This window comes from Lepisma saccharinum, chromosome 18, assembly GCF_977018435.1.
Source record: "Lepisma saccharinum chromosome 18, izLepSacc3.1, whole genome shotgun sequence".
Lineage (NCBI taxonomy): Eukaryota > Metazoa > Arthropoda > Insecta > Zygentoma > Lepismatidae > Lepisma > Lepisma saccharinum.
In genome coordinates, this window is record NC_139246.1 from 39847266 (window position 1) to 39860027 (window position 12762).

At 38.5% G+C, this 12762-nt stretch overlaps 1 protein-coding gene across 1 annotated transcript in view; it reads left to right on the forward strand.

The window, feature by feature from the left end:
* The window catches only part of LOC146002013 (uncharacterized), a 48589-nt gene extending 36980 nt beyond the window's left edge, over positions 1–11609 (forward strand). The window contains exons 5-7 of the mRNA XM_083139721.1: positions 1132–1237; positions 10244–10311; positions 11341–11609. Coding sequence (XP_082995847.1) covers positions 1132–1237; positions 10244–10311; positions 11341–11457 — 291 coding nt within the window. The 3' untranslated portion in view covers positions 11458–11609. The remainder of the gene's footprint in view (positions 1–1131; positions 1238–10243; positions 10312–11340) is intronic.
* The last annotated feature ends 1153 nt before the right edge of the window (positions 11610–12762 follow it).

Genomic DNA, 12762 nt, shown 5'->3' on the forward strand with positions numbered 1-12762 from the left:
GAGAAATTGATTGTTTTTGGTGTCACGGCTGGGACACAATAAAAAAAAGTAAATATAAAAGTTAAAATAAACGAACAATATTTAAAATAACTTCTAACTTAATTAGCTGTATGTAATACTTTAATGTTTGTCCAAATGACAATTTTGGATCTTTGACTCACAAGATTGAATGAAAATATAGCATTTCATTTCATTTCAAAAATTGACATGGAGTGTCCCATATACAACAAAATCTTCTGACACTTCTATGTTACAAGGTGAAATGCAATGGATTGAAACGCTTTTTAGATACTTTTTTCGGCCATTCCGTGCACTAGTAAAATAAATTAACAATAGGATAGAGTTTCCAACTCTTGCAGACACTCAAAGTCGGGAAGAGTCAAGCGATCTCCTCATTGCGATTGCGGTTGCCCAGAGCCCTGATTCAGCTTACCAAGGGAAACGTATACAAATATCATAAGTCCACGAGGGGCAGGCCTGGCAAGTGCGAACAGAGAATCGCTTCTCTCTCTTCGGCGGAGAACCAACGAGAAGGAAGCATGAAAATGGAGTGGAAACGTGGCTTCACAAGTTCAGAACATTTCATCCTCTCATAGAGCATGAAGGAAGCAACAAATACTTCGGTGCACGCTACTGGCAAAGATACGTCTGTAAAGGGGAGGGGTAGGTTTTCATTTCTGTTGTTTGTTTTTAAGTCCACTTTAAGCACAGTAAGGCTAATCGGAACTTGACCTACAGATTAAACCACTCTGTGCCTCCACCAGATATCGAACCCGGGACCACTTGCATACAAGACAACAAAGTTACCACTAGGCCATCAGAGAGGCGGTTATGTTTTCTGTTCTTAGTAATCATTACTTCTCTCTCTTTTCGGGAATTCTAGGTCAAAGGGGGTGGGATTATGACCCGCACCAACTATCACTTGCCATTACACTCTAACACAAAGAGTGTGGACACGTTTTAAAATTCGACCTCAAATGGATTTGATGTCTGAAAAACTCAAACCCAAACAATTAGTGAAAATCAGCACATTACATAAAGTCACATGAAAATCATGCGCTCACGAAATGCACTTCTCAAGACAACGATGATTTAATTTTTATCCATTACTGTATCTTCTGTCTTCCGTAGATGATGATTAAGATGAGAAACCAACAAAAACTGCCCGAAGGAACCAGAGGTGCAACGGCAGAGCTAGAGGAAATAATAGACAAATGCTTTCCTCAGTCTATCAGAGGTAATGATACTCTAATATTTATTTGCTGTAATTTATTTTCAAACAACCCGCGATCCGCTAAAGCTCGTAATGAAATAAAATAATAAATGAGAAATGCAAATTGAATTGGCAAGTGAAAGCCACCTGCTAGAAAGTTCCTAACAACTTTTTAATAGTCTGGAGGGAGTAATGGTTGTGTATATATAATGCCCTTTTTGTGTATCTTGTTACTTTTGTACTTGATACAGAGTCTGATGAAGAACTTTCTAGAAGGTTGAAACGTTACGTTTAGTTTATGTTTTATAATAAAATAAATTACTGCCTTGGTCAGCATATTTAGTTTTTCATAAGGGTCTTCCAATGTTTTCCAAAAAACTACATGTCATACATAGACTATTAGTCAATAACTGTACAAAGTTTAAAAATGGGACGCCAATGGGATCCGGAGTTATGTTAGATTATAAGGTAGGTTTGGGTAGGGTAGTAATGCATTATAACATATTTTGATAAACAAATTCCTACAATTCAAAAGTAAAAGTCTAACAGAAATGGAGTATAATATTGTTTTAATTAACGAACATGAACCTGATGTTTACATTCGCAGTTATTAGAAATACAGGGTGATTCAAAAGTCCGGTGCCATAGCCAACTCCGTTATTAGTGCATATAGCGAATTATGAAAAGAGAGGAAAGTTGTTGGAAATAGGCGAGTTTCAATCTAAAGTGCTTGAATTTTCAACGTATCGTGCACTGTTCAGGCTGAACACTGGTACGAGCCTCATTGGTAGCTGACAATGCCACATGATTGTCCCGGAATACTGCATGCCATCGCAATATCGCAGAGTACTGGATAAATTAAGAATTGATGGCGATAATTACAAAGTAAACATGTAAAAACCGTGAACATGCGACGCATCTTCACCACACTACTAGAAAAGGGTAACACAAATCAGCCTAAAATATGTACTTCACACTGTGACACTCCGCGTGTCACACATTCACGTCAAATCGCACAGTTTGCACCACTGCAAATTCGGAAATACAAAAGATGTGGATCTACAAAGTCATATATTTTCCTACCCCAGGTGGCCCTTCCAGTATGACAAATTTTAAATGCATCAAAAAATGTTAGGTTGAGGACCTTGTTGATTTGACATGAAATGACCCAATAGTTAATTACCCATTGTTGTATTAAAGTTGTATTATAAAAGAAGAGTATAGTAAATTACTGCATCTTGAACAATAGAAACCACATAATTATTTGTGAAGCTACCACTGCCTCTGTGAACGTGCCTGGAACACTGCGTCCCGCAAGTCTCTTATAGAATATGAAAATGGCCTGCTATGGGATAAACCCAGCACAACACGGGTATCTTCCAAATTCTTCATGCCTTACCAATCTGTCGTCTATGCAATCCTATCCAATCAGTTGGATGTTGTGTACTTTGATCTGTCCAAAGTTTTTCATTAAGTGGATCACTGCATAAATTAGCTAACAGATTTAACATAACTGGAAACACGTTAAAAATAGTGAAAAACTATCTAAGAAATAGACAATAACGTGTTATACGTCCTGGAACTCAATCTAACTGGCGTCCTGTTATATCTGGTGTGCCGCAAGGAAGCGTTCTTAGCCCTCTGTTATTTGTATTATATCAGGATGATCTCACAGATCTCTTTAATTCCCCCATTTCAAGCATAATTCTATTGTTTGCCGATGATTGCAAGATTTTGAGAGAAATAAAACAGCTATCAGACATGCAACTTCTCCAAAATGACATAAACAGATTCTCTGAATGATGTAAGCGATGGAAATTGTCCATAAACCCTTCGAAATGCTCTTACATAACAATTTCATTGAATCAAAACATTCTTGAAGGTAATTATACACTCACCGACGTCCACTCTAACAAAAGAAGCACAGCACCCAGATCTAGGTATCCTCTTAGATTCAAAACTAAGTTTCGAAAATCACATATCAACCATAAAGAAAGGCAATGCGTATGCTAGGATTACTTTACAGATTCACCGAAATACATAACCCGAAAGCACTTTCCATTTACTTCAACCCATTTGTGTCCCCCCTTCTAGAATACTGTTCACCAATCTGGAACATAACTGCCCCTTCTCATGCCTCCAAGATCGACAATGTTCTCAGCTTTTTCCTCTCCATCGTGTGATATAGAGCCCTGAGACACTTACCTAAGGGAGATCTACTTGTAATCTTAAACATAAATAATACAGAATCACGAATGACACGTTGCAGATATGAAATTACTATATAAGATCATAAATGAAAACCTTTGATGTAGCATCCCACTCCACGAACTCTCTCTCAGGGTCCCCAGACATAAAACACGTAGCAAGGAAACTTTCCACACTGCAACTCTCAGACTCTCACTCATACAACGTTCATTATTCCATAGGCTACCGAATCAGTTTAACATCATCTCAAACCAAGTAGATATATTCAGTTCATTTTCGTCTTTTATCACCAACTTAGAAACAAATGTGCATAAGTAATGCATTGTGAAAATAATCTGTTTACCTTGTTACTGTCTTGGCTTGTTTATATTTATATTTTGTTTATTTTATTTTATCTTGCTTTGTGTGTGTTTTCTTTAACACTAGTGTACTGTTTTGCTGTTGTTTCTTTCCGGTTTAAAATGGCTTCTGCTGTACTGGAAATTTCAATAAATAAATAAATAAACGTTGAAGAAGACTGCTTTAGAAGTATGTATTTGTTCAGCAATTTCTGCGACTGGAGTAAAGTACTGTGCTTCTCTCTGTACTTTTCTGATTCTAGTAATTATGCGAAGAATAAACATGATATGCACACTTCCTACTATAGTGGGATTCATGAGTATTGCCATGCAAATTGTCCATGACTTTTTTCATTAATTTTTCTCTTACATCCTATGTTGTCGTTGTCTTGTAATCAAGGGGTCTCGGGTTCGATACTCGGTGGAGGCACATGGCAAAGTGGTTCGGATCCCACTTTAAACCGTAGGTCCAGTCCCGATTAGCCTTACTGTGCATAAAGTGGACATAAAACACCAACTCAAACCAGACATACTATGTGTTTTTAAGGGATGGGTTTTTATGTATGCTTGTGCAGAAGTTGTCAACAGCTTGCTTTGAGTTTTCTTTTAATTGTTGAAGCTCTTATTGGGTCAAATAAAGTGCACGAACATGGTGATGGACAATTTGCACGCAAATACACATGGATCCCACTGTACGTGTGATCTGTACGCAAGGGATGTTGACTATAACCGGGTGCTTTAGATTCGTTCTCAAACTACTGTTTTCCTACATTGGATTGTTGTGGAAATCTAGCAGCCAGTCACGCTTATCCTCGTAATCAAGCAAACTAATTTTTTGCTGCCGCAGTAGTAGGTAGCATCGTAGCCTTGACATCAAGGGGTCCCGGGTTTGATACCCGGTAGAGGCACATAGTGGTTCGGATCCCATTTTAAACTGTAGGTCCAGTCCCGATTAGCCTTACTGTGCATACAGTGGACTTAAGACACCAACTTAATCAATCAATGAGTTTTTGCATTAGACATGTTAATGTAAAAATAACTGTAATAAATTCCTACATAGATATACAGGGTGATTCAAAAGTGTGGAACCACCTATACAAATTCTGCAGATATTACAGGATATGAATGGAAACATATGTAGTATCTAGAAGATCAAGTACTCTATCCCCGATGCTTGTTACGTATCCCGTCCGCAATCTTGGATTCCACTTTCATTTTTCAAAAGGGAATAGGGGCTCGTGGCATATCAAATTCGTGTGAAATGTTCTGCAAAATCGAATGGTGAAATCCATATTAAGATATCTTTAATCGTTTTCAGGCTATTGCATGTAATATGTTACATTACGTACGAATAGGTACTTGACAGAACGTGCTAAATATGATGTCATTCTCCAGCTACATACTTCTGCTAAAGTCGATCTCAATCCATGTGAACCTGGTTGAGCATGTAGGGTGTAATGACGACACACAAGAATCATGCTTTTCTGTAAATGTTGTACATCGGAGTTGTACCGAAGTTGCATAAACTTGAACTTTTACATTAACCCCATTATATTACATTACCTAAAGAAGACGTTTAACGGAGTTAATAGGTAGTTGCTGCTCTAGATGCACGGAAACAGGTGCCGCGTAATGAGGGGTCGCGCCATCTTGCTGGAAGAAGTCCGTAAAATCAGCATTTTCATTTAGGACAGGTTTGAGGCTGTACTCTTGCATTATGAGGACATAACGTCCACCAACAAAGTACCATATACAAAGACTTGACCGAATGCCCGTGTATGCCTTATTCCGCACCGCACCACGATTTGCGATGCACCTTGCATTCCATCCAATTTAATCTAATGTGAATTCATATCGATGCAATACAGGGCATTGTGGCAGTTTATATCTCAATTCCAAAGAAGCTGGCTTGAGCAGCAAACAGAATCATTGATGCAAAGGTTGATCCACTTTCAAGTTTCTGCAGGTCCCACTCGAAAAACTGAAGACGGTGATCAATATCGTACTCACTCATATGATTTGTAGTATTTGCAGTTTACACGGATGTCATTTGCGTTGTATCAGTACACGAACAATAGATGGATGTGGCTATTTTCTTGTGCTCAACGTCATGTGTTCTTCTTTGGTGTTTTCACAAGCGCTCGCAAAACCATGATTGGTGTTTCCTCATTGTTTGCTGTTTCGGGATAACCACGTCTTGCTTTATCATACACACACTTCTGTTTGCATCAATTTCTCTATCACTTTCACCACTGCGCTATGAGTGATTTCAGAGTGTCTTCGGTTGGTGTTAGTTGCAACATCCCTTACACTCAGTCCGATACCGATGCCAAGGTATCGGTATCGGCCGATACCAGTGGTATCGGTATCGGAAAGTATCGGTTAGAATTCATTTACCGATTACGGCCGATATTTTCCCGACATTTTCGTCTTTCACAGGCTCCGCAAAATTGCCTCTCGTCACTTTCGCTGAGTCTAATTATCCTGAAGAATTTGTAAATTTATTTTTATTTTTTACCAGTTTTGTGTGAAATAAACTGAATGTTGTAATAACATAACATGTGATTTAATAATTTGATGTAATTCTTGATTATTTTAATGCAAAGGTTTGGTAAATTGATCCATGTAATTGGAGTGGAATACGTACACACAAATACAGGGTGGCGCAAAAGGAACGCATGTTTTTGGTATAAGTGTAACGTCGTTGATTCTCAAGATACAAACGTTTTCTTGACACCAAAACCATCGTTCTGAAATGCAGTTTGGATTGGTATGCAGTGATGGTTTAAGTATGGAAAGATGACGTCAATGTTGCTGCATACATCCAGAGCCTCTCCTCAAGGTTCCGCATTGCCCTTGCAAACATTTCGTCTGGCAAGTTGTAATTCCTTCACGAATGGCAACTTTCAGCTCGTCGACTGAACGAGATACTCGACTTGAGGTTGTGAGACGACTCTTTTCAATGCAAAATTAAACAATAAACCAACACAGAATCGCTTACCGTGACACAGCTGTCACTCTAATTGAACCATTACCTGAATTATAAAACGGTCAGGATAAGTGCCTACAGTCGGAGCTACTAAGAATAAACCTAGGAGGTGATTCAGAATATACACATATATTAAAACACAGATAAATAAACAGTACATCATGCCCTCTCTCACTCTATCATTCATTCATACACACATTCCATGGCATATTGGGACAATATTACAATTACAAATGTTAAATTAATTAATACTTTGACGATACTCATATGATTCCTTGACTACATTGCCTTTTACATTTTATTGTTTAGGGTTTTAAGTGTAATGCGATTAATTGTTCTTTGTGAGAACCCTTTTATCGTTTCTGGAGGTACAAATATATTTCAATTAACTATTGTTTGGCTGTTAACATATACTTTGTTCTATAACGTTAATTTTGTCCGCCGGAATAAGGATGTCTAGTTATGCCATAGCACTGAGTTAAGTTATGCAATGATTTACGCAGATTCGCGGTGTTTTGGTGTCATCTCTCTCTCTCACACACATGGTTGGATCTTACCTTCGCTGCATTCCCTCTGACCTGGGTAGGCTGAAAGTGGTCCTACAGTTTTAGAATGTGTCCACACTCCGGTGTTGTACTTCGCGGTTATCCTGGTCGGCGAACGTGGATCACTCGGCAGTTCCATACGGCATCTTCGGATACTGGCTTCACACGTTCACTTCGTTGGCGCGTCCATGACGGTACTCGTACACTGTCGACTCCATACGAAAACTAGCGCAGTTGTAAGTCAGTCCTTTGCTGTCACTCGTACGTAGAGATACATGGCTTAGGCGTTGGGACGATCATACGTAATGAGCCATTCACATGGACACACATGGATATTAACTGGCATTAACTTTGGTATTGACTGCTATGCACTTCCGTATTAACTTTGCTATCAATTGTTATTAACTTCTATTAACTTAGGGCGTTGTTCCGAACGATTGACACAGGTAGACGTGTCTGGTGTTATTCTCACATAACCACGCGTATGTACACGGATGCGTTGACGGCGAGGGGAAACGACCTGGGTCTACTTTGCTCTACTCCATGGCTTTAAATAATCACTCGTGTTAAAAAGACAAGTTCAGACCACGGGTCTGATCGCGATTCGGAGCTAGGTCGTGCGTAGCTCACACTCCGGTGTCGATTCTTGGCAAAACTGTGCTCTGACTATCCCCAAACAACTCTTTTATTCTAGATTTGAACGTGGTGACGCACTAGCCTCTGTGTTTAGGTGTATATTTATTGTTTTTGGTGCTTTAACCGTTGTCCTCCTATCCTGGTCTGTGCTAATGCCGTTTCTTGACCTCTGCTAGCAGTTCCTCGTGCAGAGATTAGGCTAACTCCTCCGCTATTGTGTCTCGCACGTCCAGCGAGGCCTCTCTCAACGCGGATGCCCTTTTGCATTGTAGCCAGCGTTGGATCTTTCATAATTTATTACTCCCGTAGTTCGGTTCTGATTATGCTGAAATTCTGGGATCTGTACTTTCATGATGTGGTCTTCCGCTGGTTAAAATATCATGTAATTTGGTCCAGTAGTTTAGAAGTTCCTCTTTTCCTGTTATTCTCCATATGAATGCATGTAAAGTCAGGATTCGGGCGAAAAACAGTGGTTGAGCAAGCACGCTTTGGCTAAAGCATTTGCTAGACATCTATTTGCGACGGATTTTAATATTACCTATTGTAATTAATTCTTAATAACGGGCAATTAGATCAATTACCTTTTACTCAAGATTTGACCGTTATAAGGTAACCCCACAGAAAGAAGTCGCAGACAGACAAATATGGCGAGCGTAGGGGCCAAAAGACATCGCCGAAACGTGAGATTACGTGGTGGGGACGGCAACAATGACGTCATCTTTCCGACATCATCTTCCATACTTAAACCATCACTGCATACCAATCCAAACTGCATTTCAGAACGATGGTTTTGGTGTTAATAAAACGTTTCCATCTTCAAAATCAACGACGCTACACTTATTCCAAAAACATACATTCTTTTTGCGCCACCCTATATTAACCAATATTTTGAATACCTTCCAATTAATTATATTTGCAAGTATCGGTGGGAATCAGTGGGAGTATCAGCATCGGTATCGGTTCAAAGTGCTATCGGCTCAGCCGTAGTAGATACCTAATATGCTTCCATTCATGTACAGTAATATCTGTAGAAATTACATGGGTGGTTCCACACTTTTGAATCACCAATAGAAACGAATCTTACCAATTCTATTTGAAGTAATTCCTGAATGTTAGTACCAAATAGTAACTTGATTAGTTTAATCGAGTGGGCTGCCATCTGATAGTGTTTGCCTAAATCGAGACTTTGCATAACCAACATTCTCGCGTTTAATATCCATAACAATTCAAACGAATGCTAACTTTTGTAGTTCGAAGATGCTATGGTACGCATATACCTGTCAGGATGTTCACACAAAGCAAACTTCACGAAGAGTAAGCTTTGCAACATTGTAATGAAATTCAGCATCTTCACGAAAATTTTGGATTGTATCTGATTGGAAAATAGAAGTTATAACTAGGGACTTGAAGTTTTCGTTTTATTTTCCACTAAATTTCCATGTTATTTTTTACTGCAATTCGGTGTTATTTTTCGCGGTTTAGGGCAAAACTCGATGTTATTAATTTAAAATCGGTGTTTTTTTACATGCATATTTACTATGCTAAATATGCTAAATATTTTCATATTTTTTAGTTGCGGACAATTGAGACAAATTTTAGTTTTAAAGACAAAAAAATATATTTAAGGCTTACCATTGAGAGAAATGACCAACTTTCTTCTATTTGGAAAAATATTTAATCTAATCACAAAGTAAATATGCAATGTTTATTGAATGATATCACCCAAATCATTGAACAAAGTCATATACAACACATTTCTTCCCTAACAATGCCAAGAAATCTGCGACCTCAACCCTAAAGCCCTCCCCTGCAACGCAACTATGAAACTTCCCATCTGGGTGGGACAACCCCAGCGAATTCTATTTCAGGCCTGCCCTAAACTCCAATTAATGAAGCGGGACAATGTATTTTGAATCGAACTTTCACCAGCAAGACTAGAAACGATAGATCAAATAGTACTTCAGGTAGTTCTTTATTAACAGAATAATTATTATCCCCAGTTTATATTGCATATTTCGCCGAGTTTTTCGATTTAAAGTGCAACATTCCGTATTAATCTGAAAAAAATGGCAAAATTCGCGTTATTTCGCGATTCCGAAACATCGAAAACTTTCCTTCTTAACTTACCCAAATACATTTTAAACACTTTATTTTGCTTTCCTCAACTTTTCGGTGTTATCGTTAAAACTAAAACTTCCCGTCCCTAATTATAACAAAGGCAAAGAATTAGAAATCTATAAAAAGTGCAGTGTGATGTTTCTGTGTTTCCCGTGGTTCCAACGCCGAAAATGAAAATGTAACTTTTTCTTTACAGGGACGGAGAGTAGCCGATGTGACGTCACACATCAGCTCCTCATCTGCTTAATAACAGGGTCACAACAGGTCAGTCGTAAATCAGTTTCAGAATATTAGGTGGAAGTTTAGAAATGTTGTTAAAGAAATACAGTGTTAGTCAAAAATTGAGCAGATTTCAAATTTTATTTCACACAAACAATACACAACAGAAACATAATCAGCACATCACTGGATAGATTAAGGTTCCAAGATTTGTTGTATGACAATTGGTTTCGTTCGTGCACTAACAATGACGTTTTATGTGCTACAATTTGCGAAGTGCTAATCCATTGTGCAAGTGCAATGTGAATTCCGCTGTAGTTTCAGCAAACAGCCATCTCGTGATAAGCAAATTAAGTGGCATACGAAATTCGTCGAAGATGGTTCCATATGCAAAGCAAAAAGCACTAGAGTGCGCATTAAATCTCCTTCATATGGCCTTGAACGGCTGAACAGCACCAGCGAATCACAGACGTGCGGCGTTTGCCGTACTCTCCTTGACAAGGAGTTTCGCTCAACCACGCTGTCTCTTTTCCGTGTGAGATTTCGACATGGCACCGCTGCAGTGCGCTGCTATTGGCTACCGCCATATGCAGGAGATTTGACGCGCACTCTAGTCTTCCATTGCACGTTGGATGAAAGATTCGAACGTATCCGAGAACCCTAGAAAATCTCGGTATTCCTCAAGAAACAGTCTTCCTTCTACTCTTCAAGATCTGAAACAGTAGGCTTGCCTGCGTTGTGCATATGCAGCCGTACAAGTTGCAGGTAATGCAGGCATTGCACCCTGGTAACCGTGACAGAAGGTTCGAATTTTGCGTAGCACTTGCATAATGGATTCACACTTCGCAAATTGTAGCACACAAACGTCATTGTTAGTGCACGAACGAAACCAATTGTCCTACAAGAAAACTTTGAACCTTAATCTATCTAGTGATGTGTGGATAGTTTCTGTCGTGTAGTGTTTGACTTTGAAACAATATTTTGAAATATTCTCTTTATTTTTGACAAACCCTATATATAAATAAGGCAACTAACTAGGCTCTACCAAATGTGTAACCCGCCTCTCTCTTACAGGCTTACCAGAGCCACGGCCTGAAGGCAGACGATGAGGACAAACTTCAAAAACTCTTCCGTCTCGGTGCAGCGGCGCATGTTCTGTCCAATATTTTAATTGGTGCGGGCAAATCTTGAAGAAATGTCACAGTTATTGAGGATACGTTGTAATTACGCCATTCTGTGACTCGAGAGATATTGCAAATTATCTTAGCAGTAGACAGAAACTACAATAATGTTTAACAATATTGTAAAGTGTTCACCTTATTTTTAAGAATAAAAAATATTGTAACAAAGTATTGGCCTTTTTCCTGTATTTACCTGTATTATATGTGATACTGGCCACATACAGAGTGTCCCAGTAAAAAGTAGCCCGATCAACAGTTACATGCCGAGGATCATGAAAAGAAATTAAATGTGTGTACTGATGAGCTTGAGTTCACTGTTCACGTTACAATGGACTATTCTATTTCACTGGTGCAATATAGCCATCATTTGCCCTTAGATAAATGTCTTTTAGCCGAGTTACTTCTAACTGGGACACCCCGTATTTATTATAAGAAGTAATTAGTAATGAAATGTATTATGTATTTGACAGACAGCAAGTTATGATTAAATCAAGTGGTGGGAGCGAGGGAGCAGAGGAACACCCTAATAATTTAAAATCTTTCTCTTTTTAACGATGAGGGGAAGAGGTTCATTAAATACTGGAGTTGCATACCCTACTCAAATGAAATTTGCATCCTTGAAAGTGTGTTCGGCGTGATTGTATGTCAGTTTAATAGGAATATCACGAGATTTCAGGATAATTTTGACTTCTATCGAACATTTCTAGTGAATTATGAATTGTGGATTGATATACTGTACAATTAAGACTCACATATTACTTAAGATAATTTCACATTGTTATTTGTACTAAAAATTATGTGCTTCTCTGACAGAAGAACTGAAGAGTTGTATGTTATTAATATAATTCCCGGAATTTACATTCTATGAAATGAAAGAGGACAGGACAGGACAGGAGTAATCCTGGCGGATTTGCATTTTTGTTGAAGTTTCGGTAACATTTTTTGCCCTGCCTTCGACTTTTATTATTTGTGGCATTCTTTCCCTGTCTTGGTTTGCTTTGTTTTGTTATGTTTTCCCCTTTCGCACAACTGTCGTGCTAATAGGGAATTGTATTACATTGTAGGAATTATCTTATACTAGAATTAGGCTAAGTAGTTAGACCTGATCATTTCTATTCTATTACATGTATTGTATTACTTCTGCCCTTGTCCTAAGTAGCTTACTCAATTTAGTGTTGTATATTACCTCTGATATAGCGTCGATCACCCATCCGAATATTGTCCAGCGAAGACGATGCGTGACTTGTTTTCCATTAAAATGGTTGCAGTATGTATTGTCTTATGTGACTTGCTGCTTTGTGTGTTTGTTATTTTT